This window comes from Lipotes vexillifer, unplaced genomic scaffold, assembly GCF_000442215.2.
Source record: "Lipotes vexillifer unplaced genomic scaffold, Lipotes_vexillifer_v1.1 scaffold815, whole genome shotgun sequence".
Lineage (NCBI taxonomy): Eukaryota > Metazoa > Chordata > Mammalia > Artiodactyla > Lipotidae > Lipotes > Lipotes vexillifer.
Window position 1 is genome coordinate 4955835 of NW_006773723.1, and position 14705 is coordinate 4970539.

The following is a 14705-nucleotide window of genomic DNA, read 5'->3' on the forward strand; positions in this document are numbered from 1 at the left end:
ACCGTGCAACCTAGATGTTGTGACTGCTAAATTCTATGTGAGGAAACTGAGTCACAGAGAGAGAAAATAATTTGTCCAGGTTCAAAAAGTTTGTAAGAGACAGAACCAGGATTCATACCTAGCCTCCACCCGATTTGATTCTAAGGTCCCTGTTCTCTCTAAAAAACAATTTATTAAACAAGCAATATTCTTAAAATATTAGATTGGTCGAGAAGTTAAAAGTGTACTTGTACTTTTCATTTGGGTTTTAACTTCTGCTTCCCTTTTCAAAACACGTTACTTTTCAAATTAATGGAAACAATATTGTAAGAGGGAGACGTGACAGGGTTTTTACTGTCGCTGCTTCTTGGGTGGTCCTGGCATGGCGGCCTTCATTACACCCACAGAGAAAGTATGGCAGAGTCCCAGCGTGACACATCTTAACGTGTTTTATGGTTTGAAGGGGGGAATAACCAAGTTTTTGCAAAACTGTAAAACCCTGTGCAAGATCTTGATAGTAAAATACATACACATGTAACTGTTTTCAAGTGTGAAAGTTCTACCTAACGTGGGATGTTCACAAAATCGAATCATTCAAAATCCGCAGAAAGGGGCAACAAGAAGCTTAATGATTTCTCCACTGCAACGATACCAGCACCTAGAAATGCAGCAACTTCAAAGCACTGTTAACCTTGAACCAGTTATTTCTCCTAAAAATTTTAGGAATACCATTTTATCCATTTGCTGATACCAAATTGAGATTAAACTGAATTGTTGATAACTAGTGAATCTCAAAAGGAACAAAAGGAATAGGAAAGAGATGAAGGCGACTGAGGCATGCAACTGAGTAGAAAGTCCATGAAAGCTGAATGTTACGATGATATAATTTTGATGGAGAAACCAGGAAATACTAACTTTCAGAGCGGGCTGGTGTTAGAAACTGCGCGGTAGATGCTATGTGTATATGTTTCAGTTCTTAGAAGACAGAACTATACTTGCAAAGTTTTGGGTTCACATAGCTATAGAGACAAAGACATTTTTCTAAAATCTGCCTCTTTTAAATGTTATATAAAAGGCAGAGAAAAAAATCATATGAACTCTAAGAGGATGCATTCAAAAACAGATTACAGGAGATTATTATCTCCTGAAGGAAAGCAGTGTATAAGGACTTCAGGAGCATATACTGGCCCTGGGCACCAAGACGCTGTTCGTACCTGCCTAATACAGATTTTTTTTGGCACTACAAAGTCCAATGTGAATTTTAAAACATTATTTTTAAAAATTTTTTTTCTGTAGGCAAAAATATCAAAGAAGAGAGGCAGAAAATGATCTCAGGAAAAAAAAAAAAAAAAAGAAAGAAAGAAAGAAAAGAAAAGAAAACCCCAGGAAGAAAGCTGTCATGTTCTGTGTTTCAACTTCACAAAAGAATTCTATCTAGAGGTTGAACCTTTCCAATCTATCTCTTGTCACTCAGGATATGAAACTCTAATTGAGTGGCGTGGCCAGCTGAGGCTCACACTTCAATATGCTGACGAGCTGAAGCAGGAGGTGCTTCACTCCCTTACTTCTGGTTTCCATCCTCGGTTGGCTCCTTACCTGCAAATTATGACAGTCACTTGCTGTGTAAGCTGTATCGATCCTAAGGCAGGGGAGGGGAATCGGTGGGCACCTGACTGAGTTTAACTGGATGTAAAGTTACATCACCCTGCCTCACCTCGGCCCCTCTGTCTTTAGGGAACTGTTGAATTTTATATAAAGCCTATTTATAAACCACTGCAAGTGATACCTGCATTCATCTTGCCCTGTGACATCACCTTCTCATCAATAATTTAAACCCAAGAAATGGATTAAAGGGACTCTGAAGGGACTTCTCACACATGGAAAAAGAGAAACCCACTAAACTCTCCAAAATATTCATTCACTCCTCTTACCTTGTTCTTTGATCTGACGAATTTGCTTCACAGTTTCTTTTAAGATTGCACATTTGTCAGGTTTGAAGTTAAAGTTGTCTATATCGTTAAAATTAGCAAAAATCAGCTCTGCAAGTTCTTCAATATATTTATTTTCCTGTTCACGATTACGTTTCTCAGTGCTCCTCTTGGGGCTATTACGAAAAAGATAAGCATGTTAACCAAGTTCTAATATAAAGAGAGCAAACAAAAGTTACTTAGAGAAACATGGAATACTTTGGTGGAAAAAAACCCTCGAATCTGCCCTAAATGTTGCATGTTTTGTTTTTGAAATCAAACTTACCCCAGTTGGTAATTACATATTGACTCGTGTGATCATTTGTTCAACGTGTTTCATGTCTCCCACTGGACTTGTAAGCTTCACAAGGACAAGGACAGGATGATTTGCTCACCACTGTGCTTAATGCAACGCTTGGTAACAAAGAGGTATCAAATTCATTGTTGAATAAGTAAAGAAGAGTTTTAGAAACATAAGGGAGCTCACGCTTATAAAAATTTATTTAAGATTAATAAAAGAAGGGAAGTTAACCTACTTAAAGTAGGAATAAATAAACTTCAATGATTTTTGATAAAGCACAGCAAAATGATGAAAATAAATCTTTATGATTTCATAGACTTCTTTAGGATGTTCATAATCAAACCTAACGGCCTTTTAAGATAACGTTAAAAACCACAGTACAGCTAGAAACAAAAGCGAAACTGGCCCAGGGTCTTTGTTAACTGTCCAAGCTGAATGACATGCAAAACGTAAACAAATGGTCCAAGTTCGACTTGAGTTTGAGAACGTTAATGGAAGGGAGGGAAAAAATAAAAATTGGCAAGATCTCCTCATCTGAATTTGAGGAAATAGCAAACTCAAAAGTTCCCTTTGGTAATTACAGCATACAATTTTTTTCTCAGGTACGGTAGAGTCCACTGGATGATATTCAAACAATACAATAAATAAGAAAAGCAAGTTGTTTAATGCAGCAGCTCTCTGTATTCTTAATATATAATTATTTGTATTAATGCCAATTTATAAAATCTTGTAATGTGTAGTAGACATTGATATGTTTGCCTCTAAATATTAGCTTTATTCTCATGTGCTAATAAACCTAAGATAGAACACAATCTCTCCACTTTATCGTGGTTGCACGAGTTGTCCAAGATCACCTAGTGAGTGACTGGTAGAGCAGCGACCAGAATTGGTGTTGCTAAGTCTCATCTTCAATCCTGGCTTCCACCCTAATAATTCCAGGGAAAGGGAGACAGTGGCTGCCATGCGCAGAAGAGCTAAGTTCCCATTCTGAACCTCTCTACCCCCTTCACCTCCCTCCATCACCCCTGCCCCCCAAAGATGCCAACGAAATGACACATGGGTGGGAAGGAGGGGCTGTGCTCCAAGGCCCGGGGGAGGCAAGCGCTGTGCTCATCCCGAGAACCAGCAGAGCACTGGTGAGAGAACAGGCTCCATGTACCAGCTGGCCTCCTCAGCCAGGACCGCCGGGCCCTGAAGGCGGTTTGACAGACAGAAGGCTGAGGCTGGCCAGGAAGGCTCAGGGAACCTAGAGGCCACACACAGGAGATGGGGGCTGCGGTGTGGACGATGGCCATTTGAGCTGCTTGTTTTGCTTGGCGACCAGACGGGGAAGACGGAATGGCTTTCTGCTCTTCCTCCTTCTTTTCCTAGTCCTCTTCCCTACCGTTTCTCATGGGATCTTTCTACTGGCCACGGGACAGAAGTGGCTGTCCTTTTTTTTTTTTTTTTTTTTTTTTTTTGGGGGTACGCGGGCCTCTCACTGTTGTGGCCTCTCCCGTTGCAGAGCACAGGCTCCGGACGCGCAGGCTCAGCCGCCATGGCTCACGGGCCCAGCCGCTCCGTGGCATGTGGGATCTTCCCGGACCAGGGTATGAACCCGTGTCCCCTGCATCGGCAGGCGGACTCTCAACCACTGCGCCACCAGGGAAGCCCTGCATTTCTCTTAATTGATGACCTCACTCTTCTCTCACCCAATCTGTCCACGGCCTCCCCAGCCAAGGAATATCTCTAAAATAACTTTTTTATGTTAATATCCTTCAATCTCTAGCCATTATTCACAGGATAAAGTACAAACTCATAAATACACCACAGAAAGCCCTTTATGATCCAGCTCCTCCCAACCTGTCCAACCCCATCTTTTTCTGCTCTCTAATATGTGAATTTCCTCCTTCTCTCAAAGCTCTCCCCCTCTGTACTCCCCCAGCACCCTGTCCATACCTCTAATAATATGTCCTCCCATTGGATGAGAAACGGCTTTCACGGGGCCCCCTCTGCAGCAGGCATCTACTCTTTTTGCCTGTGCAGAGTCTGTTCTCTTCTTTTGGTAGCAGAACTTTGGGAGTTACTTGGGCTCCATCGGAAGGCCTGTCAATCCAGGTGCTCTGCCCTCCCTTCCCAAGGGGTGGGCTCCTGAGCTACGCCAGGGCAATCAGAAGCTCTTCCCAGAATTCCACTGTGTAGAACGACCCCAAATGGACAAGAGGTGGAGCTGATTCCCTTTGGCAGCAGTGCCTTGGTGACACAGTCCATTAACTCTGCTCTCTAGATCCTAGGAGTTACCCTCATTCCAAGCTCCCATAAAACTTAGTCCATATTTTGATCTTTTAATTTTTTTTTTTTTTTTTTTGCGGTACGTGGGCCTCTCACTGCTGCGGCCTCTCCCGCTGCGGAGCACAGGCTCCAGACGCGCAGGCCCAGCCGCCATGGCTCACGGGCCCAGCCGCTCCGCGGCACGTGGGATCTTCCCGGACCGGGGCACGAACCCGCGTCCCCTGCATCGGCAGGCGGACTGTCAACCGCTGTGCCACCAGGGAAGCCCGGCTGTCTAACTTTTAAAAAGCATTTGCACGATTTACATCATCAAAAGAATGAAGTGTCTTTTCTACCCCTGTTCCCTATTTGCCTAGTCCTCATCCTCCCACATGGGTAACAACTCTTCTGTTTCTTAACTATCCAAAAGCAATGAGTAGAGTTCTTATTCTCCTTCTCTTCTATACAAATGGTAGGGCTCCATAAAGACTTTTTGAACCTTGCTTTTTCTCCATAACAATATTCTTAAGAGATATTGATACTGTTAAAATCAATCCATAAAGAGTGTCCTCATCCTTTTTCAGAGCTATATTGTGTGTGGATGTATCACAGCTATTTAGGTCTTTCCTAATCTTTTGTGCTTATAATCAACGCTGAAATGGGCAACCTCATACATACATCATTCTGCATGTGTCAAAGTATATTGTCGGAAAATTCCTAGGAATGGAACTGCTAGTTCAAAAGAAGATATGCATTTATAATTTTAACAGATACTGCTATATTACCCTGCACGGAGGTTATAACAACTCATACTTCCACCCATAATATATGATATGCAACTTGTTTTAAAATTATTTGTTTTATTCACTGAAGACCCACAGTCCTTATCACCAATTCAAAAGCAAGGGGATTCAACATTTCATTTCTTGCTCTTAAATATAAAAAAAAAGAAAGAAAGGGCTTCCCTGGTGGCGCAGTGCTTGGGAGTCCGCCTGCCGATGCAGGGGATGCTGGTTCGTGCCCCAGTCCCGGAGGATCCCACATGCCACGGAGCGGCTGGGCCCGTGAGCCATGGCCACTGAGCCTGCGCGTCCGGAGCCTGTGCTCCGCAACGGGAGAGGTCACAACAGTGAGAGGCCCGTGTACCGCAGAAAAAAAAAAAAAGAAAGAAAGAATAAAAGCCAGTATAAATATAACAGCAAACTTTTTTTACTATGGGTTGTCTTGTCATTATGACATTCTAAAAGCAAACAGGAGTAAAAATGTGAAAAATTCAAGATTATATAGAATAAACTGGTTTTAAGAGTCAAAGTACACAGGGGACCTAGAAGTATCTAGCTTTCCTCTTCTTGTAAAGAATAGTAAAATCTGTAACCGATTAGCATATCTAAAATGTAAGCTAAATAATACATAACTGTCCAAAGGCTTGACAGGGAGAAAAACCAAAGAGCATTTGAATCAGGTGTGAAATCAATGTGATAAAATATCAAAGGCTCATGCATGTGGCTTTCATGGGCAATACTGGTTGTGTTCTCAGTGAGAATCTAACCTGGGTCCAAGCTGGTCAGGACATTCCTTACGCTTTCTTGTCTCTGCCCTGGATGGGTCAGAGGTATTTTCTCCCATCCCACTCATCTTGAACACATATCAGCAACTGAAACAGAAAACAAGGAGAAAACAAGTGAAGAGAGCTGATGATCAATTTACCAACAATAAAAAAAGCTATGGCTTTAATCAGAAATTTGACAACAGTAATTAACACATTGTTTTGATTTATGTGCATGTATAATTCCCAATGAAAAGGCATGTATAATTTTTTTTTGTAACTGTGCTTAAGTTAAGCAAATGTAAAGGTAAACAATTAAAAAACAAACAAGCCTACCTCAATGGGCCCACTCTTGGAACAGGAGCTGTATTTCAGCAGCACCCTGAACTATACGCAATCTGCTAGTCTTGCGTCTCTGCTGCCAGCCTCCAGTTTCAGGAGCGTGCTTGCACTATGTGGGAACTACAGGTGCCATAAGGGGCTCCTCCCAGCCTCTGTTTGGGGTTGGCCAATGTCAAGTCTGTGCTGCAATCACTCACCCATGAAGAACAGCCCCGGGAAGAGGCAGTGCCTCACCAACAAAGCTGAATGTTTCCAAATCCGACCAGGGCGTTCTGACACCCCTGTCGGGGCGAGCAATGCCCCTCAAACAGAGTATCTTCCTGCCTCCCTGGCATCTCCCTGGGGTCTCCTCCTGCATCAGCTGCTCACTGCTCCCTCCTCAGGGCCCTCTCTACTGGGAGCTCCCTCCCTGAGCAGTGGCTTCCTCTCACATCCTGCCACCCCTGACCCTCCCTCCCTCCCTCAGCTGATTCTAGCCTGCAATCTCCCAAGGTCTTAAGACGTACTCAAAAGATCAGAAACATTACTGACCCTAATGGAAGAGGCCAATTACTGGCCCCTGCTCTCTATTACTGACCCTAATGGAAGAGGCCAATTACTGGCCCCTGCTCTCTGAGTTCCCTTCCCTAAGAAAATAAAAAGACATATAATAAGAGAATCAGTGTGTTCACACTGGTCATGATGAGCGCCATCAAAATAACATTTAAATATGCAAATAACAAGAGTGACAGAGGTTTAAGTTCCAAAAGAACTAAGCAAAGGGACTAGAAAAGATTTTGAGGAAGTGGAAGACAGTGTTACTTAAGGTGCTTAATAACTGCTCAGCAAAAAAAAAAAAACAACAGCCCCAAAGGTTTAAGTCAGCATTTACAAGTCTCTCCTAGAGTTCTAATTCTATGCCATTTCCCCCTGTCTTCTGTCCCCCAGGCTTCAAAAACTACCTTCACCCTCCTTCTTTTCCTGCAGTGGCTTTTCATCCTTTCCAGACTGGAAAAATCAGAGGGACGTGCCTTATCAGTAGAAGGTCAAGAACTTACAGAAGATGCCAGAGAGTAACAGGTTCTTCGAGAGCAAGGACAAAGAGGAAGGTGGGCTAAGAGAGCACCGCCCAGTTCCAATGGTGGCAGCACAGTCACATAGCCATCCAACTCCCCGGCCGCTCCCCAGGCTGGGATCTGGGCGCTCATGTTCACTACACTCATTTTTTTTCTGGCCTCAACTCTGAACCAAGCGGGGAAGAGGAGTTAAAACTTTTTTTTGAGGAATCCTGTGTAAGGAGGATGAAGAGACACTGTATCAGTTGAGGGAGGTGGCGCCAATTACATTCTATTCAAGAGGTCACATCAGGAGGGGACAATTCTGAAAGGTAGTGCAGGAGCTTCCTGCTGCTGGGAGCAATGTAACTTGTCCCAAGGTCCTGCGCTGTACTCACAAGTTTGGGCTGGTGAGTATAATCTGTATCTAGTTACTGTGCATTTAGCATTTACTTCACACCAAGCAATTTACAGATATAATTTAATCGGCAAAGACAGACTATGAGAAGCAAGAGAGCAAAGAAGCCAGGACACATATCCAAGCTCCATCAGTTGGTTCGCTGTGGGACCTTAAGAAGAAGTTACCTCTCGTGCCTCGATTACCTCTTCTGTAAAATGGGGAAAATCATTAGCATCTACAGCACAAGGCTGTTGAGTGGATCAGCAAAAGGCAGAAGTGGGATTGACACACAGGCTTACACACTCTTAACCACAAAGTTATGGCAAGGGGTCACCTCATCAAAACAGCCATTCTTCCTCTAATCATGGAATCACGGGTCAGATGGGAGAAGCAAGATCCGGACTGCCTGGCCCCCATGCTCGACTCCTTCCCCCCTCACCTAAATATAATTTGTTCATTCAAAGACTGCCTGCCTGCCACTGTGCATCAGGCTCAGCGTGTGAGGACCGTGAGAAGGGATGTCTCTCCCTGGAAGAAAACAAGGTGAGAGAGAGAAATTTATGTAGGAAAAACTCCAACAAGGAAAAACAGGTGTACTCTGTACTGTGAGATCCAAGAAGGAACGCGAGTGAGTTCTCAACAAACAACCTAGGGGATTTTCACCCTGGAAGCAGCTTTCTATAAATCAAAAAAATTTAAGTAAATTTTTAATCATCAAAATATAGCCCCCGATCTGTAACAAAATACTCTATATAGTAGGTATATGTGACAAGTCTGCTGATAAAAATGGCCACCCCCCCTCACCAAAAGTATTAAAAAGTATAATATTGAATACTATCAGAAAGTTCAGAAAGCTTCTCAACAGACAACTAAAATAAGTGACTGTTTTCCTTAAAGTCGTATATACTCAGTTTGGGGTTTAACATTAGCATCAGCATCATCTACTTTTACTTTTCCCAAAATATATATCTAATAATTGTAACTCTGCATGAAGGGACAGTGCTGATGCATTTCAACAAGGGACTGGATGGAAGTGAGGTGTGAAGGCAGGAGCGCCTGGGTTCTGGTCCAAGCACACTAAAACCATTTGAGCAGACTGTTTATGTTTTACTTGTATCTACCGAAGTCTGGTTCACAAACCACTCAACTTGTAGCTTTAAAACTCATTATTGGGCTTCCCTGGTGGCACAGTGGTCAAGAATCCCTCTGCCAATGCAGGGGACACGGGTTTGAGCCCTGGTCCGGGAGGATCCCACATGCCGCAGAGCAACTAAGCCCGTGTCCCACAACTACTGAGCCTGCGAGCCATAACTACTGAAGCCTGTGCGCCTAGAGCCCGTGCTCCGCAACAAGAGAAGCCACCGCACCACAACGAAGAGTAGCCCCCGCTCGCCACAACTAGAGAAAGCCCGCATGCAGCAACGAAGACCCAATGCGGCCAAAAATAAAATAAATACATATTTTTAAAAAATCATTATTTTCGGGCTTCCCTGGTGGCGCAGTGGTTGAGAGTCTGCCTGCCAATGCAGGGGACGCGGGTTTGTGCCCCGGTCCGGGAGGATCCCACATGCCGTGGAGAGGCTGGGCCCGTGAGCCATGGGCGCTGAGCCTGCGCGTCCGGAGCCTGTGCTCCGCAACGGGAGAGGCCACAACAGTGAGAGGCCCGCGTACGGCAAAAAAAAAAAAAAAAAATCATTATTTTCTGCTTGAACTAAGTTATTTAAACGCCAACTTTCCCCTTTTATTTTTAGGTGATGGTACCTTAAACACACTTCCTCAAAACCTAAAAATTTCAGCTTTTCAAACATTCTTGCTTGTTCTTCTGTGTCTGCCCCATATGTCCTCTTTTCTGAGCAACTTTCCTAGGCTATGGATGCCCAGGACACATTGCCTTTAAACCACCAAAGGGAAGAAAAAGGACTGGGGGGGGTGGTGGTGGTCTGCAGTCACTGGCCAAGTTGGGGACAGGCGGATGCCCTCTGCCAGCCGCAGCCATCAGGCTGGGGATGCCCTGTCTGAATCACTGCTCATCTCCCAGGGAAAAAAAGGACAGACTCTCAGACGGAGAAAAAAAGGAAAAAGTGAATTTAGTGCTGGAGCAGGGAGAGGAAGAGGGTGGGGAAGGTGGTGACAGGCAGTGGACGGCTCCTGGCGCCTCCCTCCTGCCTGCCACGGGGCCAGAAGTAGATGTGATGTTACAGCAGATGCGTGGATTTAAGCCCTGCTCCTCAATGGATGAACCAAACAAATGACAGGAACCTCATCAGTGAGGTTCTCAAAGAGAAGAACTGAGGGGCTCTAACCTAGACTGCTCTAACTGATGCTCTTAACGCCCTGTAGAGGCTCGGCTGGCAGCAAGTGTTAGTATTTCACGCCCGAGCGTGCACGCGCGCATGTGTGCCTGTGCGTGTGTGTGCACGCACGCTAGGGGAGTCAATTTTTTTCCCACCCAAGTAACACATAAAAACCAGAGACAGATAGACAGATCTATGGCTTCCAGGGTGCATGTACACATAGAAAAATCATCGAAAATAAAATAAACTGGGGGGAGGGACAGACTAGGAGATTGGGATGGACATATACACACTACTATATATAAAATAGATAATAAGGACCTGCTGTATAGCACAGGGAACTCTACTCAATCCTCTGTAATGACATATATGGGAAAAGAATCTAAAAAAGAGTGAATATAGGTATATGTATAACTGACTCACTCTGCTGTATACCTGAAACTAACACAACATTGTAAATCAACTATACTCCAATAAAAATTAATTTAAAAAATAAACTGTATAGATAGATGAGTTTTAATGGATTTTTGTAGATCAAAGTTAAATATTAATTTCCAGTGAAAAGGAAGGAGATGGAGAATACAGAAGGGCAGCATTGAAGGTTTAGACATTTTATTTTGTGAGCAGGTCTAAACTAATAGTTTCTTAAAAGGTCTGCATGTTTTCAACATTCACATGAAATTAACGTTCTGGAGCATTTCACTCTGAATTCTGAAGAGTTCAATGTAAATCACAAAAACTGAAAGTGACACCAGTAAACTCCTGGGTCATATCTGATGGGAAATGACAGTCATAGAGAACAAGCCAGTTTCTACCAGATGCTGGGTGGAGTGGGGAGTGTGTGTGAAAGGACAAGACTGGAAAAGAAGTTCCAATTTGTCCATTCTTGTTACATAGAACCAAACAATAGCTCTGCTTTCACTGTGACGGCACATCCTCCCTCACATCCTCTGATAGCAACTTGTACGAACTAGACAGTGAGAGGAAAGATTTACAGCCACAAGAATTGATGTCTGATTTTCTTAAATTAGCAATATTCTGGGCGGGTACGTGTGTGAATAATGCCAGTTAAATCCTTAGCATAATGACAGAAAGCAAAACAAAACGTTAACCCTCAATACAGCTAAAAAATGCACTCTTCTTGCATGAAATTCACCGATGTAGCCTATAAGGTAACAAAGCTGTTGCTCACAATACAGCCTCATGCCATTAAAATTAGTTAATCAGGGGCTTCCCTGGTGGTGCAGTGGTTGAGAGTCCGCCTGCCGATGCAGGGGACACGAGTTCGTGCCCCGGTTCGGGAAGATCCTACATGCCGCGGAGCGGCTGGGCCCGTGAGCCATGGCCGCTGAGCCTGCGCGTCCGGAGCCTGTGCTCCGCAATGGGAGAGGCCACAACAGGGAGAGGCCCACATACCGCAAATAAATGATAATGTACATTTTATCTTTTATCAGTACTGGCCATCTTCCAAACAAGGCCTGTAAAGCTGTCAGATTTTTTATATGCTGAACAAATTCAGTTAAAGAAGAAATAAGGATAATGCTGTTGCTGAACTCCAAAGATAATAAGTGATCAAACATCAGATCTCTATTGCCAGTTTCAAGAAATTGTTTTAAAAAGTTAGGCCTGCTCTGAAATTCCTCACCTCACTTTGAGATGAAATTTATAATGAAATGACATACAAAGCTGTTGGAACAACTTTTCTTATCAACACCTTCGTGAGGAGGAGCTGCCTGATAAATCATCCAGCCCCTGATATGAGACCAGAAATGCTTCTATACCTTCTAAGGCCTTCCAGGCTCTTCCAGAACTCTCTTTACAAGAGACAGATGACACTGTTTTGTACTCTGTGGTCTGATTCTTCACAAACTTTGCAAGACTAAGAAATACTCAAAGTAATATTAAAAATGTACATACATCTTCACTTAAGCACTTTTCCATTTCTATTCTATTAAATTGATTATGAAAGGATAATCTTTTAGGGTCCTCCATCGCTCAGAAGTCCACCTCAAAAGTTAGATGCATGCGTTATTTCTTTATCACAGGTAAAAACATCTGTTCATTTTAAACTGGAAATAATTTCTCCCTCAGAGTATACTGTGTTCCAGGAGGATCCCTTTATGTTACAGAAGCAAAATTTCTGGGTCAGACTCTGATAAGCCTAAAAAAACACAGTATCTAATTTTAAAATATACACAACGTGCTTTTAGGATGTAGATGCCCGAGAAAGGTAGAAAATAGGGAGTGGGCCAATCCTTGGACGTCAGTTAGATGATACAGCAGTGAAGACAAGGGAGGGGAAAAACCACTTTCTCAACAGTGTCATCTAAAAATTACCCAAAGCAAACAATATTTTGGCAAGACCCCAACTCTTGGCAAGAGTTAAAAAAATCTTCCATGCAGTAAGTATACAGATTGTATGCAAGGACGCATCGTTGATTCATCCAAACAAGCACACAAAGAGCATCACACATACAAACATAATGTAAGCAGAACTTTGAAGATTTACTGAATGCGGGGATGAGAGCACACAGAAAAATCAAACTCTTTCTTCCCACTGGCAAGACAAGTAATGCATTAATACAGTGATAGAAGAAGCTATTCAATATTTCAAAAATAAATTTTAGTCAGTAAAACGATATATTATTTTCCCCAAAGTGTTATTTTTTACTGGATCATAGAAACACTTTTAACTTCATCTTTACATGATAATTTTGTTCCTTGCTTTTCATACGATAAAATTTTAGTTTACCCCACACATTACAGTGTGTATTTTCATAAAACTGCACATTAATTCATACAGTGACAAGAGTTAAGTTGCAAAGTTTTAGGAGATTCCCTTCATACAAATCCAGAATAAAGGGCATCTTATCAGAAACAAATTCTCAGTTAAACTTCACTACTTTTGAACAACTTACTGTACACGTGGTTTTTTAAATTAACTTCAATAAGTCAAACACATACTATTATTAGGAGATGATTTTTCCAAAATAAAACACTAACAGTTTCCAGTTGGATACAGGATTTCAGAAAATACCACAGACTACAACTGCATCTCTTCCTCTCCAAGTAAAATGGCTTCAACACCTACCTTCTCTTATGCTGTTTCTCACTCCACGGGAACATAATAACTGCGTAGAGACAAATGTTTAAGCTAAAAATTCCTTCCTTTTCAATATGCCCCACTCTCACATTTACTTTTGTATAATAGCCTTAAAGTGGTATATTAGACCGTAACTAGAAGACATATTCCATTTTCTGACTGAAAGCCAATAATCCTCATGAATTTTTTAGCTAAAAGACACTTCAAGATGCCATTGGGAAGACTGTAATAAACACATTAGGCTGCAAATGGGCGGCAGCCACTCTTTAACACATGCTGCAATAATCAAATAAATGGCTAAATTCATTTTCGCTGGTTACACAAATATTTTGCTGTAACATTTCCATAATCTCCATCTCTCCTAAAGAAGGAAAAAATCCTCTCTGAAAGTCTTATCTTAGCAAAATTCGGTGTAGGATATGTCAGTGGCAGAGAGCTGTTCTAAACTATCACTACCAACGCGGGGCGGGGGGGCGGGTGGAGAAACGTCTAGTCTGACATCAGTGGCATAAGATGGTTTCTACTTTCTGAATTCTCACAGGCTAAGTTCCTTAATATAGCCAGTCACTGGGCTGTTTCTACACCCAAGGACGTCAGCCGGTGCTAATCCAGCCAGGAATAGCAAGACTAGGTTTTAACAAGGCCTCAGATGAGGAAACACTAGGGGAAGAACTGCATTCCTTGCATAATGTAAGCACTTCTCGCCCCTTCAAGCAGGGTGTACTTAGTCCCTATTAAATATCTGGAAAACCAGTTTTCACCAAAGGCTTGGCATTCTGGAAAGAAGTCATCCAACTAAGAACCACAATGTAGTGCTTGTGTTAGAGTTTCATAAACTTGTCCAGATTAAAACTCAATTCTCTTTCTTAATTCTGAAACCCATTTTAAACTTCTTTGAGATTTCAAAAAAACCTTCCTAATTTATGAGAAAAACTTACAGAAATGTCCAGGGCAAGACAGTCTATACCTACATAAAAAGTATTTTTGATTATTCCAGTTGTAAAAAGTTTTTAAGTAAATAAATTAGAATCTTCTCCCACAGTATAATATGTTGTTTGCTTTTTTTTTGCTAACACTTATTACTTATTAAGCACTTTTGTTTAAAAACCTACATTTTAATGTTTTTTATATATGTGCATGTACACATACACACCCTCTCTCTCTCTCTCTCTCTCTCTCTCTCTCTCTCACACACACACACACACACACACACACACACACGCACACCGTCACCCTTTACAGATTATCTAACCTCTCTGACCTGTTTCCATAAGTAATTTGCTCAAATTGCTCAGATAATAAATGACAGGTCAGGAGTCACACTCGAGTGTAATCATAACAGCTATCATTTACTGAGTGCTTACCATCTTGGCAGGTATTCTCTAGGTACTTTACACATAGGTAGACCTTTAGTTCCCATAACAATCTATGATTATCACCAATTTACAGATGAGGAAGCTGAGGTACAGAAGAGCTACAGTAACCTGAC

At 42.4% G+C, this 14705-nt stretch overlaps 1 protein-coding gene across 1 annotated transcript in view; it reads right to left on the reverse strand.

Annotated features, from left to right (window-relative positions):
- Positions 1-14705, reverse strand: part of NCOA2 (nuclear receptor coactivator 2) — a 170135-nt gene that overhangs the window by 87505 nt on the left and 67925 nt on the right. The window contains exons 2-3 of the mRNA XM_007448496.1: positions 6047-6151; positions 1911-2083 (exon numbers count right to left, since the gene is read on the reverse strand). Of these exons, the coding sequence (XP_007448558.1) occupies positions 1911-2083; positions 6047-6132 (259 nt within the window). The 5' untranslated portion in view covers positions 6133-6151. The remainder of the gene's footprint in view (positions 1-1910; positions 2084-6046; positions 6152-14705) is intronic.